At 48.6% G+C, this 15,809-nt stretch overlaps 1 protein-coding gene across 1 annotated transcript in view; it reads right to left on the bottom strand.

The window, feature by feature from the left end:
* CSMD2 (CUB and Sushi multiple domains 2) overlaps positions 1-15,809 on the bottom strand; it is a 352,515-nt gene that overhangs the window by 159,152 nt on the left and 177,554 nt on the right. The window contains exons 7-10 of the mRNA XM_054395468.1: positions 14,154-14,231; positions 7,184-7,271; positions 4,374-4,498; positions 427-548 (exon numbers count right to left, since the gene is read on the bottom strand). Of these exons, the coding sequence (XP_054251443.1) occupies positions 427-548; positions 4,374-4,498; positions 7,184-7,271; positions 14,154-14,231 (413 nt within the window). The remainder of the gene's footprint in view (positions 1-426; positions 549-4,373; positions 4,499-7,183; positions 7,272-14,153; positions 14,232-15,809) is intronic.

Raw genomic sequence — 15,809 nt, 5'->3', positions numbered from 1 at the left:
GGGGGTGAAAAATCAGCATTCCTGGCACAGCTCTCCTGCCCCAACCCTGAGCTGTGCTTAATGAGATGCTTTGCAAAGCTCTTTGGCATTTCACCACCATTTGCACCAAGATATCAAAGAGGCTGTGATTAAAAATCATTAAATTCACTTTTAATTACATCCTTCAACAAAATGAATTATTTTTCTTTTTTTCCAGCAGAGAGGGAATCTGATGTGTTGTGAGCTTTAAAGAACCAGCTGGGAAACACTCTGGGGGAGTCCGTGGGGAGGAGAGGAGAGGAGGGGAGGGGTGTGTGGATAGAGCATCAGACACAAAAGCCTGAAATGGGCTGAACATCAGAGTGGTCCTCTCCGAAGAGCACAGCTCCACAGCATTTCAAGCATGGCAGTGAAGGGATGAGATGGAGATGGATCTCTGAGACCTACCTTGGCTGGGTTGAGGGCAGTGATGACCCACACACAGTAGGCATTGTTGTCGTACTGCACAGGGTAGTTGGGAGAGGTTATCACCCCACTGGGACCACGCAGGTACATGTCACACATCCTAGCTGTGAAGAAGCAAAAGAAGACAGATGTGGGGGTGAGGTTTCAGCTTGGGGATGTCCTTTGTGTTCTTTGTGGAGCCCTGATGGAAGTGGGGGAGAAAGAAAGGTTGGTGCTGTGTTGTTTGCATTGGGCAGAAGATTCCTTTGTTAGCCATGTAAGGGAGGTGAAGGATTTGGACAAGGGTGATAGGATGAGAGGGAATGGATTTGAGCTGGAAGAGATTTAGACTGGACATTAGGAAAGAATTTTTTCCAGTGAGGGTGGGGAGACACTGGAACAGGTTTCAGAGGATCACAGGGTGCCAGGGGTTGGAAGGGACTCAGAGATCATCCAGTCCAACCCCCCTGCCAGAGCAGCACCATACAATCGAGCTCAGGGCACAGAGGAATGCATCCAGATGGGCTTTGAAAGTCTCCAGAGAAGGAGACTCCACAACCTCTCTGGGGAGCCTGTTCCAGTGCTCTGTGGCCCTTAAAGAAGTTCCTTCTTGTGTTGTGGTTGCCTAAGGAGGCTGTGGATGCCCTCTCCCTGGAGGTGTTCAAAGCCTTGAGCAACCTGGGCTGGTTGGAAGAGTCCCTGCCCATGGCAGGGGGTTGGAACTGGATGGCCTTTAAGGTCCCTTCCAAACCACTCTATGAATCTATGATTTCATCTGTGCTGAGCAAGGTGTTTCCAGGGGCTACCAAGCAGCTGCACCCCCAGACCAACCAACAGCAACCCATTCCTTGGTGCTCAGACTGATCTCATTTTTTGGACTGCATTAAAGCCTTCACAGAAACACTTTCATGGCCAGGACAATGAAATCAGCTGCAAGGCAGATAACAGGTAAGAGGCAGCTCCTTTCTGAAGTCCCCAGAAAGCCTCATTCCCTTTATCACTGCAGGTCAGAACCCCACTTGCACCGCAAGCGTTTATCAGGGAAGTGCTGCCTCCATTCAGGTGGGGCTGTGGGCTCAGGACCACGATGGCAGCTCAGCTCCCTATCTCAAGAACATCTCAGGTAAAGCAGAAGCTGCAAAGTGCTTAAGCAGGGCAATTTCTGCCTGTGGTATCCCTTTGATGAAATATTTAACCAGCAAATGCGAAGAGCAGCGCCCTGGTTTTGTAACTGCTGCTGCTGGTGGGATGGAGCCTTCAAATTTCATTTCTCTCAAACCTCAGAGGAGGCAGATTTGCACATCTGCCACCTGCAAGGCTTTCTTTCTTTCTTTCTTTTTTTTTTTTTTTTTTCCTCTTCCCATCCGTTCCAAACAGCAGTAAAGCAGGAAAAATAATCTCCTGGCCAAACTCTGTGACTGCACAAGAACAAGAGGAGCTGGGAAGAGGCTCAGGAAAGTATTGAAGGCATCTGTCAGTGATGCTCCAAACCTCATTCCTTTTGCCCCTTTCAATGTGACCACATCCTGGAGTCTGTTACTTGTATCCTAAATTATGAATAAAACATTTAAATCTCATTATTCCCCTTTTGAAAGTGGGCAGCAGCAGCAGGGAAGGATTAATTGTGTCTCCTCAGGACCCAGAGGGAGATGGGGAAGCTGAAAAACAGCCTCCCAACAGTGGCAAGAGGTTCAGGCAGTGGGTATTAGAATTTGTAGCTGTCCAGGGGGTTAAAAGCTGCCTCAGCAGGCACCTCCATTTCTGTAACTTGAGATAAGCTCCATACCCAAGAACAAAAATGGAACAAAGTGAATACAAAGTGGGATAAAGCTGAGGGGGAAAAAATAAGAAGAAAAAAAAAACACCAAGGAAAGGGAAAACTTTTTTCAAAAGAAGAGGGAAAAAAAAAACCCAAACCAACTCCCAAAAGTTAGTGGTTAAAAAAAAAATTGAATTGATTCATAGTCAGAATAATGCTGGCAAATCCTTTCTTATCTCTTGCAAGAGGACACCATAAATTTCCTTTATAGTGTCACATATTTATGCCAAATATCCTCTTACACTGATTCAATTTATTCCAGGCTTGTTTCAAGAATTAGATGGGATTCCAAAGCCATGGGAAAAAAAAAAAAAGAAACAATAATAAAAATAAAAAAAATCTGCCCATGAAATTAGAGGCAAAAAGAAGTGGGGGGGGGAAAGAAAGAAAAAGAAAAATACCAATTTATGAATTTAAGAGGTTTAGAGGGATTTAATTAAAAATATTACAAGTTGTTCATTATTAGCATTACAAATATCACAATTAGAGATGAGGCTGTGGAAAGACAGAGAGGGAATGGAAAGGAAATGGCCAAGGGCAAAATGAGCATTTGTGGGGTTCCTGCTGGAGGAGAGCTCTGTTCATTGATGGCTCAAGGCAGGGCCAGGGGAGAATTGGGATGAGGAAATCCCACACTGCTGCCTGCTCCCAGCTAGCTCCATCTCAATCTCCCTCCATCTTAGCTTTTCCAGACTTTGTTTCAGGCTTTCACCTTCTCTTCCCTTTCATATTCATCCCATAAAATGATCAAGGACAAGTTGGAGGAGGTCTTGAGCAACCTCCTCTAGTGGAAGGTGTCCCTGCCCAGGGAGACCTTAGTGCAGCCTGCCTGTACCTGAAGGGGGCTACAAGAAAGCTGGGGAGGGACTTTTTGGAGTGATGGGATGAGAGGGAATGGATTGGAGCTATGGGAAGGGACATTTAGACTGCAGATTAGAAAGAAATTCTCTCTGGTGAGGGTGGTGAGACACTGGAACAGGTTGCCCAGAGAGGTTGTGCCTGCCCCCTCCTTGGAGGTGCTCAAGGCCAGGTTGGATGAAGCAACCTGGGCTAGTGGGAGGTGTCCCTGTCCATGGCAGGGAGGGTTGGAACTGGATGATCTTCAAGCTCCCTTCCAACCCAACCCATTCTATGAATCTATGAAAGAAGTGGAACAGAGAGAACAGAAGGGAAAGGAAAGCATTGCTGGGTGGGGAAGGGTAGGACACAGGGGTACAGGACACAAGTATAATCCATAAGGTGCAGAGCTAACAGCTTTCAAAGCCCCATGATTAATGGAGATAACTTCATTAGCTCCATTATGCACAGGGACAGGTGGGTTTCCCTTAAAACTGTGATTTCTGGCATGAAAAATCTGCATCAGACCCCAAAAAAGGTTTGCTTTGGTTCACGTTTTGCTCAGGCTTGTGCTGAACAGAGGGAAAATTTGAACTCATTGCCCTCTCCTGCTCAGCCAGAAAACAAAAATGGCCATTAGAAAACAACCAAGATCCTGTTGACTTCTGACCATGGAGCTGGCAAGCTCCCTCATCCCAGAGCAGAAATGCACTCAGTGTGGTGCTGGACACTGCAGCATGGAGCTGGATTTTCCCAACAGGCTGTGGAGTGTGGATCTGGGGCTTGTCTGGCTGTGCCCCTTGGCTGGGACTGGGGTTTGGAAGCTTCTCTGCACCATGAGCCATGCAGCAGGCTGAGGTGTGGCACCAGCTAACCAGGGATCCCCACCAAGCTCCCTGGAAGGAGGGTGGAGTGAGGCTGGTGTTGGTCTCCCAAGTAACTAGAGGCAGAACAAGAGGAAATGGCCTCAAGTTACACCAGGGGAGGGTTAGGTTGGAGAGGAGGAAAAATTCCTTCACTGCAAAGATGGTCAGGGGTTGGAACAGGCTGCCCAGGGAGGTGCTGGAGTCACCATCCCTGGAGGAGTTCAGGAAACCTGTGGCCAGGGCACTTCAGGACATGGTTTAGGGCTCGTGGAGGTGTTGGGTGGAAGGTTGGGCTGGATGATTTCAGAGGTCTCTTCCAACCTTCATGGTTCAATGGTGACAAAGGTGAGGACAGGATGGGTGATGCAGGAAGGGGCCATTAAGGAGAGGGGTTCTGGCATCAGTCTTGCTGAGGCTGTGTCTCTCACCTCTGCACACTGGCCTGTGGTCACTCCAGGCAACAATGATGTCGCTCACTCTCTTACAGGTGATGCTTTTGGACCCTTGTAAGTCATAGCCCTCGTTGCAGGTGAACTGGATGCTGGAGCCTAACCTAGCAGACAGAACAAAGGGGCAAGGTTAGCAGCTGAGACACTTCTGCAGCCACAGCTTTGTTGCTTTTTACCACCCCAGTGATCCTCCAAAGGGGGAGCAGAGAGAGCTGCCTGAGCCTGCAGGCAACAGCAGACAGGAACAAGGGGCAGTGTTCTGCTTGGGGCGTTTGCTGGTGCTGAGCACCGTTTGCCTGAGGTGCTGACAAGTCCAGGAGCAGATCTGAGTCTTTCAATGCAGCTTCAGTGGGGATTGTAGTCAATGTGGGAGCCTCAGCCCCAAGGGAGGACACATTCAGCATTCTGATAAAGCAAACACAAATTCTTTATCTGAACTACTGAAAGATTTCCTCTTTATTCTCTCACTTTGCTTCTTCAAGCCTGGAGAAGAAAAAGCTCTGGGGAGACCTCCTTGTGGCCTTTCAATACTTGAAGGGGACAATAAGGAAGGTGGAGAGAGGCTTTCCAGCAGGGCCTGTGGTGACAGGACAAGGGGAGATGGGTTCCAAGTGGCAGCAGGCAGATACTGAGTGGGCACAAAGTGGGGAGACACTGGCACAGGCTGCCCAGAGAAGCCGTGGATGTCCTACCACTGGAAGTGTTCAAGGGCAGGTTGGTCAATGCTTTGAGCAGTGTGACTGAGTTGAAGATGTCCCTGCTCATGGCAAGGGGGGTTGGACCAGCTGATATTGAAGGTCCATTCCAACTGAGACCAGTCTGTGGTTCTGTGTGGACTCAGATGCTTTGCTGGTTTAAGTCAACGTTGCCTTGTTCATTGCCCCCTCCCTGGAGGTGACCAAGGCCAGGTTGGATGGGACATTAAGGCCAGGGTGGATGGGACCTTAAGTCCAGGGTGGATGGAACCTTGGAGCCAGGTGGATGGGACCTTAAGTCCAGGTTGGATGGGACCTTGAGGCCAGGAGGGATGGGACCTTGAAGCCAGGTTGGATGGGACCTTAAATCTAGGTTGGATGGGACCTTGAGTCTAGGTTGGATGGACTTGAAGCCAGGTGGATGGGACCTTAAGTCCAGGTTGGATGGGACCTTGAGGCCAGGAGGGATGGGACCTTGAGGCCAGGAGGTTGGGTGGGACCTTGAGGCCAGGAGGGATGGGACCTTGAGGCCAGGTTGGATGGGACCTTGAGGCCAGGATGGATGGAACCTTGAGGCCAGGAGGGATGGGACCTTGAGGCCAGGATGGATGGGACTGGCCTCGAGCAACCTGGCCTAGTGGAAGACCCCATGGCAGGGGTTGGAACTAGTTGGCCTTTAAGTTCCCTTCCAACCCAAACCATTCCATGCTGATTCTCTGAATCCACACAAGGCTGCTCTACAGCAGCTGAGGATTCATCCTATGGCTTTTAGGGACCAGGGAATTCCCACTCCTCCATCCTCACCCTTCCCATCCATTTTCTGGATTGCAGGGAAATCTGACAGAGTCAGGTTAAATTGAAAGCCACTTGCAGGGAGCAAAGCAGCCAGGGGCAGGCAGGGAAGATGAGTTATTGATTACCCATGGCTAGCAGCAGGCTGCTCCATTCCTGCATGCTTTGAAGCAGTGCTTCCCCACTCCCAGGGAGCAGCAGCACTGTTTGGAAGTCTATAAGAAAACAATTTTCCAGCATCACACTCACTTATTGACAAGGAGCTGTGACAGCCCTTGGGGAACTCATCTCAGATTCACCAGGGGCAGGGCCATGATGAGATTGAAGCTAATTTGAGAAGGGAGTTTTGTTTTGGTGGTGTGTTTTTTTTTTTTTTTTGGTTTGGTTGGTTTGGGTTTTTTTTTTTTTGCTGTTCAAGACAGTTTTTGCTGCACTTAAGGAATGACAACAAACATTGATTAACAGAACTGACTGAACGGTGGGAAAAGAGAAATACTCTGGGAGATAGAACATGACAGATCCTCATCCTGGGCTGCAGTGTGGTCAGCAGGATGAAGAGGGTGATTCTCTATCTCTACTCTGCTTCTGTGAGACCTCATCTGCAGCTCTGTGTCCAGTTCTGGTAGCCTCCAGCACAACATGGAAATGCTGGAGAGGGTCCACAGAAGGCCATGAAGATGATCAGAGGGTTGGAGAATCTTCTCTATGGGGACAGGCTGAGAGAGTTGGGGTTGTTCAGCCTGAAGAGAAGGCTCCAGGGAGACCTGAGAGCTGCCTTCCAGTACCTGAAGGGGCTCCAGGAGAGCTAAGGAAGGACTTTTTACAAGGGCTTGGAGTGATAGGATGAGGGGCAATGGATTGAAGCTGGGAGAGGGGAGATTGAGGCTGGAGACTAGGAAGAAATTCTTTCCAGTGAGGGTGGGGAGACTCTGGAACAGGTTGCCCAGGGAGGTTGTGGATGTCCCCTCCCTGGATGTGTCCAAGACCAGGCTGGATGAAGCCTTGAGCACCCTGGGCTGGTGGGAGGTGTCCCTGCCCATGGCAGGAGGTTGCAACTAAGTGATCTTAAAGGTCCTTTCCAACCCAAACCATCCAAAGAATTTCTGGCCTCACACACACACAAATCCCAGTGCACATTTACACACATCTGCTCTTGCACATCAGTGTCTCAGCAAGCTTTGGGGACAGAACACATTGAGAGACCTCTGAAAGCAGACCAGACAAGGCTGAGGAACAGACACCATGGGGACAAAGAGGAGCTTTGCCACATGCAGAAAACACAGAGAGAAAAAAGGTTCTTACCGAAAGTCGTTGCCTATCCTTTTGCCTCTCTCTGGAATCCCAGGGTCTGGACACATATTATGTCCCTGGGACACACCAACCTGAGTTACTACAAAGCAAAGAAAACAGCACATACAGAGACAGAACAGCAAAAGCAACATCCTCTCAGCAGCTCTCTTGGTGGATTGTGGAGAGGAAAAAAAAAAAAAAAATGGCAACTGGGAGCTCCGACCCCTGAAGGTGTTCCAGGTGGTTTAGAAAGAAAACCAAAACCACAACAAAACCCAAACCCCCCTCCAAGAAAAAAAAAAAAAAAACCAACCAACCAAAAAAAGCCTTTGGAAACAAATTCAACTGGAATCCTTTCAGCACAGTTCATCCACCAAAGTGTTTTCTAGGAAATGCCAGCCAGGGAGGCAGTTTTCCCTCTGTTCCTCTACAGAAGTACCTCTGGAAAGTGTTGGTTTGGGTTTAGTTTATTTCTTTTTTTTTTTTTTTTTTTTTTACCTCCAATCTGCAAAATGACAGCAATGAACCAGCCCACTTCTAAAGCCTGGGATTAAAATGGCTACCTGTGACCCACCCCCACCACCACAAGGTGACAGCCAACCACCCTCCAGACCCAGCCAGGGGGTATCAGGGAAAGGAAACAACCTGATGGAAAGGCAGGTGGATGGCACCAGCACGGGGCAAGAGGGAGGAAGGAGAGGGGAATGCAAGGCTGGAATTTTAAAGCAAGTCATTTAGTCTGAACATGACAACATTTCATGGAGCAACCTTCATGGAACTGCCAACAAACATGAAACCTATGGAGTGGTGAGCAGCACAGAATAAACACCTTCAGACTTTGCTCTCCATCTCCCCACTGCCACCTTCCCTCTCCAGCCCTGCTGAGTGGCGCAAACAAAACCCTTGAGCGTCCGCCTGGGGTGGGTATCACCTGGGTGGCCCTGCCAAGGAGGATATAAGGTGGTGAGATCTGGCAGTAGAGTGATTTCCAGAATTCAGAGCAGAGAGATTGTGGAGTCTCCTTCTCTGAAGACTTCCCAAACCCACCTGGGCAATGCAGCCCTGGGCAGCCTGGTGTAGACAGCCCTGCTTTAGCAAGGGGGGGTTGGACTGGCTGATCTCCAGAGGTCCCTTCCATCCCCAACCAATCTGTGAGTTCCAGCAACTCCCAAAAGGCACAGAAATGTGGGACAAAGGGGTGGCTTTGCCAGGGAGCTGTGGAAGTTTGTGACTCAGTTTTTCCTGTGTCACTAAGGGAAGGACACAAAGCAAACAGTGACGCTGGAGCAGTGAAGCACGGAGCTGAAGCCAGAAGGTTTCCATCCCACCTCTGTCTACCCCTAGGTGAAAGGACCAATCTCAATTACACTTCATGTCAGCACAGTTGCCACAGAGCCCCTGCCAGCTGGAGGATGGTGTGGTGATGAAAGCAGGTTCCTCACAACCCTCAGTAGGGTGGAAGGTGTGGAGAGCTGGGCAGGTCAATAGTGACGTGGGAAGAGAAGCACAAACAGACTGGCACAGCAAGAGCACACAAAAAGGCAGGACCAGCAAGTGTAGGGATTGCTCCTGGGGTAATCAGCCCCTGCATGGGCAGGCACCACAGATGGAAGGTGGAACACAGCTTCTAGATGGACAGAAGGATCAATCTGCTGCTCTTGCTGCTCATCTGAGCATCTACACACAACTGCTGGCCAGCTCTGCTGAAAACATTCCACCTTCTGACCTCCTCCTTGGCTCTAATGTCTCATCTCACATCTCATGCCCATCAATTCTGAAGGGGCCTTAGTCTCTCCTGGCCTCACTTTCCACCCACCACACTAGATCTGAGCCCCTGCAGTGCAGCCTGCAGCACCTGGAAGGCTGGGACCATCCCATCACTGGGCAGGGCTTGGTGTTCCAGCAGGAAGCTTTGGTGCTCCACAGCCTTCTCCTTGTGTTTGAGGGCAGAAGAGTAATCAAGATACAGCCTTAGAGCAAAGCAGGCTCCTGTGGGACTGTTTTCTCCCTTTTACATCTTCATGGCCTCACATTAAGCTCATGGATGGAGACACCAGCAAGAGAGAGAAGCATGAAAGGAGCACAAGATGTCTTTTCATAGCTGCATATTGTAGCTACAAAGCTTTGCTGCCACCCTTCACAGGTTCTGGTGATGCTGGGTGTACACCAGTGCCAGAAGGATGGCAGGCCCTCTCCAGGGAAGGGATTTGACTGATGCTTGCAGAAGCAGTGGCCCAGGAACGGAAGCAGCCATGCCAAAACCTTTCTCCAGGTGTGGGTATTTGCAGCAGGTATGCATCAAAACAATTTGGTGGTCCTTCAGGAAATCAGATCACCAGCTTGCAAGAGGCCTTCTGCTAGTGCTTGAAACGCTCACAGTGCTTCTGAGGAGTGAGAGTACAGAGGTGGCAGCACCTTCTTTAGGGTTTCTCACACTGCTGCCTACCTACACCAATGTGCTGACTGCACGTGGAGGTACCCCCAAAGTCAAATTCACATTTGGGAGAGGGTTGCATGTCACAAGTCCACATGGAACTGAAGGAAAACTGCTAAGATTTCTCATCTTCTGCACCTTCTCCAGAGTCAAACCAGGCTGAAGGAGGCAGACCTGTAATGTCCTCAAGCACAAACCCAGCCTCTGCAGAGCCATCTGCACCCAAACACTCCTGTGTGCTCTTCCTTGCAGAGCACATTCCCACATTGCCTGCCCATGCCAAGTTCTTTCTCCCATGGTCAAAAGGCTACCCAGACAGCATCCTTTATGCCAACCTTACTGGTATCACACCCATGTATGTTGTCCCATACCAGATGACAGTCACCCCTGAAGCCTCCAACTCAAAGCTTCAGGAGGAAGCAAGGCTGGGGATGCCCAGCAACACCCCCAGGCAGCAGAGGGCAGGGGGTCAGGTATCAATCACATTGCTGAAGTCTAAACCAACTTCTTCTCTTGTCAGCTACCACTTTGTTCATCCTTCTACAACATGTGCAGATAAACCAGAGACCAGAGAGGATAAAAAACAGAGCAAGAGGGGAAGGAGAAGCATCTCCGTATCATGAGAGCTGGGGAATTTCACTTGTAAATGTAAAAGAGAGCAAAGGAAAAAAGGAGAAGATGGATTAGATGGTCACTGAGAGAAACTTTTGTTCTACCTTTTCACACACACGTGAACACAACTAAAGCAAAGGTTATGAACCATATTTGTTATGCTGAGGACTTGCTGCCAGTGCTGTGTTCATCTTCCTGAAGGCTTGAATGAGCTATGCCTGGGCTGCAGCACTCCAAAATGACTTTTTCAAGGTTACTACAGGAAAACAACAGATCTTCAAAACTGTGATGAGCTGCTCCACTTCTCCACTAAAGGCTCAAGGAGACTCTCCCCCAAACTATGGAACTGGTCCTGCACCCCTTTCTCTTCCTCTTGTTTTCTTCCAGCTTCCTTCCTGCACTCGTTGGCAGCCCCTTATGGTCACTTTGTTTGCCACAGCCCTTTCCTCCATCTGTTAGAAGAACTGGGAACCCTCTTTAGCTCTCTGTCTCTCCTCCTGCTAATAAAGAAAGTTGACTGAGGGGGTTCCCAAGGGATGAGTTTTATTTATTGAATTTAGGAATGTCAAATATGAACTACAAAGCAAAGCAGCAGCCAGAAAGGTTTTACAAAGACTCAACGCTTCCCAGCATGAGAAATGCAGTGAGGTTTTTACCATGGCATGGGCTGGGGAGGGAAGAACTGCAGCAGGAATTAGTTGTTTGGCAAAGGTCAGTCTCTATCAGCACACTGAGCCTTGCAGTGCCTCCATGCAACCACCCAGTCAAGGAACTGGGTTGCAAAAGTCAGGTCCCAAAGCAGGAGAGCTGAGCTGCTGGCAGTGTGCTCACCCCAACGAGGTGCTCACTGCCTTGCTGATCCAGGAAGGTCCTTCAGCACCCAGCAGCCACATCCAAAGCATCACCAGAACCCCAGGATGCTGATCCAGACCTTAACTACGTGCACCAAGCAATGTGCAGGTGTGAAAAGGGTTCTGTGAGGCTGTGAGGTCCTGACACTGGAGAAGACCACTTCCAGCTGGGGAATTCTGAACCTGTGTTTCACATCCTGTTGCTCTCTCAGCATAGTTCAGAAGTACAGAAGGTCAGAAATATCTACAGACTTGCTTAAAGCCTGTTTGCAGCACAGACTTGACCTCCAGAGCTGTCCTGCCTCCAGCTAGCAACCCAGGGCTGGCTCCTCCACTGCTCACCACTCACTTTGTGCTGCTGCAGTACAGCACAGACCCCCACACAAACACTCATCCCTCAGCATCTGGTGCAGAAAGCAAGCCTGCTGCAATGCTCAACGTCTAGAAGCTTCCACACACTAGGCTGAAGCCTAAAACTGGTCAGTGCCTCCAAAGTGACTTTGCATTTGTACATTTAAAACAGATTTGGACAAATCTGCACACGCACACAACCTGCACTGCTTCATACAACCCCTTCCAGCAGCAGCCAGCAGTGCATTTGAAGAGAGGGCTGATGCAAAGGTCACAAAAAGCAACTTTGGTGCTGTTTGGTGAAAGCAAAGTACCAGACCTGGGCTAGGCACATTCATGTACTGCAGAAACCCAAAATCTAAAATACAAACCTATCTTTTATATCTCATTCTCCAGAGCTGTAGTATTTTGCCTCTAAAAAACGACTCAAGCAAGACATCCAAATGATTTTAGGGATGGTGAACAGTACCAGACACTTCATTTCAGTTTCAATAAACACATTTGACTGCAACCAAGCACAATCAGCACCTTCCCCCCTCCCCAGATTCCATTTTTTGATATAAATTCCTGTTCTGGCATAGTACCACCAGCTGCTATGTGACTGCATTTTGCCTCCACGCAGGCAGATGAATCACCCAAGGCTTTAATCTGCCCAGGTTGGATCTGGCAGCTACCCACAGTGTCCATCCAGCACATCAGAGAACCTCTGCAAGGACCTGCAGGAGCTGGCAGCTGCAAGCTGCCTTATGTGGTCATAGATTCTCCAAGGGGAGAGGGGCAAAGAGCAGTAGAAAACATTGCTGGCAGGAAAGTCTTTGGAAATAAAGCATATCCCAGCTCTGGCTAGGAGCTGAGAGACACAGGAATTGCTCCCTCACTTTCTGAGAGCTGAGCCAGATGAAACAAGAGCAACAGCAGCAAACCTCACAGATCTTTAATCAGCCTGTCCCACCTGTATAATTATCTCTGATGCATATGAAGCCTCATAAGCTCATGGAAGTTGGAGAGCAGAAGGGGCATGGCTAGCCATGCAAATAATAAATAAAAAAGGCAAAGAGAAAAGGGAAAAAAAAAAAAAAAACCCAAACCATTCCAGGCTCCATTATTCTGAAAATGAACCACTTTCTGCTCAGGAATCAGCATTTCTGAAGTTGGAAATGGACTGCAACTGAAGTGTGGCAGCAGAAGGCTGTGCAAGATAGAGGTTAATCTGGGTTTGCAATCCAGACCTTGCTGAGAGCAGTGCACGTGGAAGGAGCTGGAGGCACAAGGGTGGTGGCAAGCACCATGCTGGTAACAGAATTTGGGCCACCACACTGTCACCACCTACATTGTGAGAGCTTAATAGCTCCCAGGCTAAGCTGCATTCCCATGCTCTGCTTTGCCTTATCAACTGTGACAAGATTAGCACTGCACAAGATGCTGAATTGACAGTTTGAAGGCTGGAGCCTGTTCTCTGGTGGGTGAGGATAAACTGGGCAGAGGCAACAAGAACTTCCTGAGTTTTTATCCTCAGAAGAGGAGCACTGCTGGGACAGAGGCTGGAAAGGAGAGTTCAGGTCCTGTCCCTCCAGTGCCTCTTCCCAGAGCTCCTGGGGAAATGGTCCTTAGCAATGGATAAAACTGCTGCAGGGAAGCAGCTCAGCATTCCCAGGAAGCAGAAATGTGAATTCTGAGTGTTCTCAATACCACAATATTCAGATCAACTAACAGCTCCAAACCAAGGCCACATCATTCACAGGGTGAAGCCTCCCTCCCCAACACTCCCCAGCACAGCAGACAGCCCACTCCCAGCACCACCTTTTATCTCCAGTGCCCACAACCACACCTGCTGGTGTCCTCCAACAGAATTCCATCCCAAATTCCAATGAGTGAAAAACATCCAAACTGTGCCCTGGCAACTGGGCAACAAAATGAGCAATTTTATCTTCTCCTCTAACAGCTAGCTCAAAAACAAACAAACAAACAAACAAAAAAACAACCCAAAAAACCCCCCAAACAAACCTAAAACTAAAACCAAACCCCCCACCCAGTTGCATCCTGCTCCTGTTTGAATTCATATAAAACAAACTGGAGTTAATTCAGATCCCTCCTGTTTCAGCTTAGAATCCCCTTAAGAGCAGAAAGAAACTCAGAGCCTTGCTTCTGATTTGAGGGGAACCTAATGCAAAGATGAACAAACCCTTATGGAGGCACCTCCTGCAAGGGGAAAACACAGCAGTGACCAACAGGTAGAACATAAACAGAGTTTCCAGCTCTTGGGATGTTTTTTTTTTTCTGCAGGGAAAATGAAATTAAATGCAAAGAGAACAAGACAGAGGCTGTGGTGGCCTCTGTGGACGTTCTGCTAGGTCTTTTTTTTGGATGGTGCTCCTCATCCCTACTCTGCATTTTACAACAGTGACATTAATCCAGCACAAAACTGTTTGCAGTTTGACCTTTTCCATGCTAAAAGATGACAGAAGGCAGGGCCCCCAGCTTGTCACTGAGCAGGAAGCACACAGTGTGTATTAAATGCACATCCCCCCCATCACCTCCATGCCCACCTCCACCAGTTAGTAAATGCTTGTGACCAGAGCACTGGAAGTGATGCAGTAATGCAGAGGGTAGAAAAGGGAAGCAGCAACACTTCAGAGAGTGACAGAGTTTGAGAGATTACTGGCAAAGTCCAAATGGAATGTTCAAGGAGACCATTATTTGAGAGACAGCATTAAGGAGCAGCCACAACACTTACAGACTGATGTCTTCTGGTTGTTGTCCTTGCTGGGCATCAGCTTCACCCCTCTGGACTTCATCTCAATTTGCTTTTTGACTGCAGAGAGAAGGTTGAAAAGAAAGCAAAGACAAGGGAAAGGCTTAGTGAAGCAGTAAGGGTTGAAAAGAAAGCAGAGGCACAGGTGGACAGCACCCCCAGAGACATACAGGTTGGCAAGGACCTCTAAGGTTGTCCAGTCCAGCACCACCATGACCACTAAAACAATGTCCCAAAGTGCTACTCAGTTTTGGAACACCTCCAGGGATGATGTCTGCAGAGGAACTTTTCATGAGGGTGTCTGGAGACAGGACAAGGGAGGAATGGTTTGAAGCTGAGGGAGAGCAGGGTTAGATTAGAGCTTGGGAAGAAGCTCTTCGGTACAAGGGTGGTGAGACTCTGGCAGGGGTTGTGGCTGCCTCCTCCCTGGAGCTGTTCAAGGCCAGGCTGGATGAGACCTTGAGCAGCTGAATCTAGTTGAGAGATGTCCCTGCCCATAGCAGGGAGGTTGCAGTAGATGATCTCTGAGGTCCACTCCAACCTGAGCCATTCTAGGCTTCTATGATACCAGTAGAGAAAGACCCAGAGAGCAGCTTCCTGCAGCACACCTATGGATAATTTTGACTACCAGCCAGCAGAATTTTTTTTTCCTGGCACATTTGAAGTTCATGTGGTTAAAGAAGGACTCCACAGAAGAAAGCAGAATGTCCAAATCACTTCCCAGCAGCCTTTGTTTCTGCTGAGCCAGTCCCTTATCTAGGAAGCCAACCAGTCCATCTTCCCCTGCAAACTGCTCTTCTTTTCTTGGTCTTTAGCTTGTCATGCTTTCATCCTTAAATTAGCACATTTCTAAGACAAAGTTGTCAAGAAAAATTACTCAGAGAACTAACAAGGCTTTTTTTTTTTTTCCCCCAAGGTGCTTTTCTTGGGGCTTAAGGGGAAAAAAAAATCATTAGAAACAAAAAAATCTATTTAGAACATCTGTTTGCAGGAGCTTCAGAGAGGGAGATGTCAAATGTGGTTCCTTGAAGCTTACCTAAGGTAGGAGGTTTTCTGAGCTGGCTGCTAGCTTGGAGCTTTTTGTTCAGCCTTTGGTTACAGCTGTTTGGGTTGAGGGTTTGTTTTTTTTTTTTGCTTTCTCTTTAAATAAAGCACTTCAAACCCAGGTCTGCCTTAGCTTAAAACACTCTTCATGAAGAACAGTTGCTGGTGTTCATGTCTCTTTTACTAGGATTAGGGTCTTTCATCTGCCTGGGGGGAGGAGGTTGCCTTATTTATTTTTTTCAGAGGGGAAAAATAATTCCTGGTGTGCCACCTGCAAAGGAAACCTCACACCCACTTGTTTGGTTTCTTCACTTGAAGCCAGCTGGGGAGGCACAGGGAGAGAAGCAGCAGGTCTCAGAATGCCCCCAAACAGCCTCCAGGTCATGGTGTGATCCCTCTGGGATGTTTGTAGCCTGACCTTAAGGGTTTTAACATAGAAGCATAGAACTATTTTGGCTGGGAAAGAGCTCTAAGAATATTGAGTCCTTCCAGAGGGGAGAATCAATTCCCTCTGCCTGGGGAAGCCCAAATCCCTCTGCCAGAGGAAGCCTAAATCCCTTTCTCTGTGGATGTTGCCCCACTCCCACTGCCACA

Source organism: Indicator indicator, chromosome 33 (assembly GCF_027791375.1).
Source record: "Indicator indicator isolate 239-I01 chromosome 33, UM_Iind_1.1, whole genome shotgun sequence".
NCBI classification, from domain to species: Eukaryota; Metazoa; Chordata; class Aves; order Piciformes; family Indicatoridae; genus Indicator; species Indicator indicator.
The sequence above is the reverse complement of the archived record's forward strand: the minus strand, read 5'-3'. Positions and strand labels throughout refer to the sequence as shown.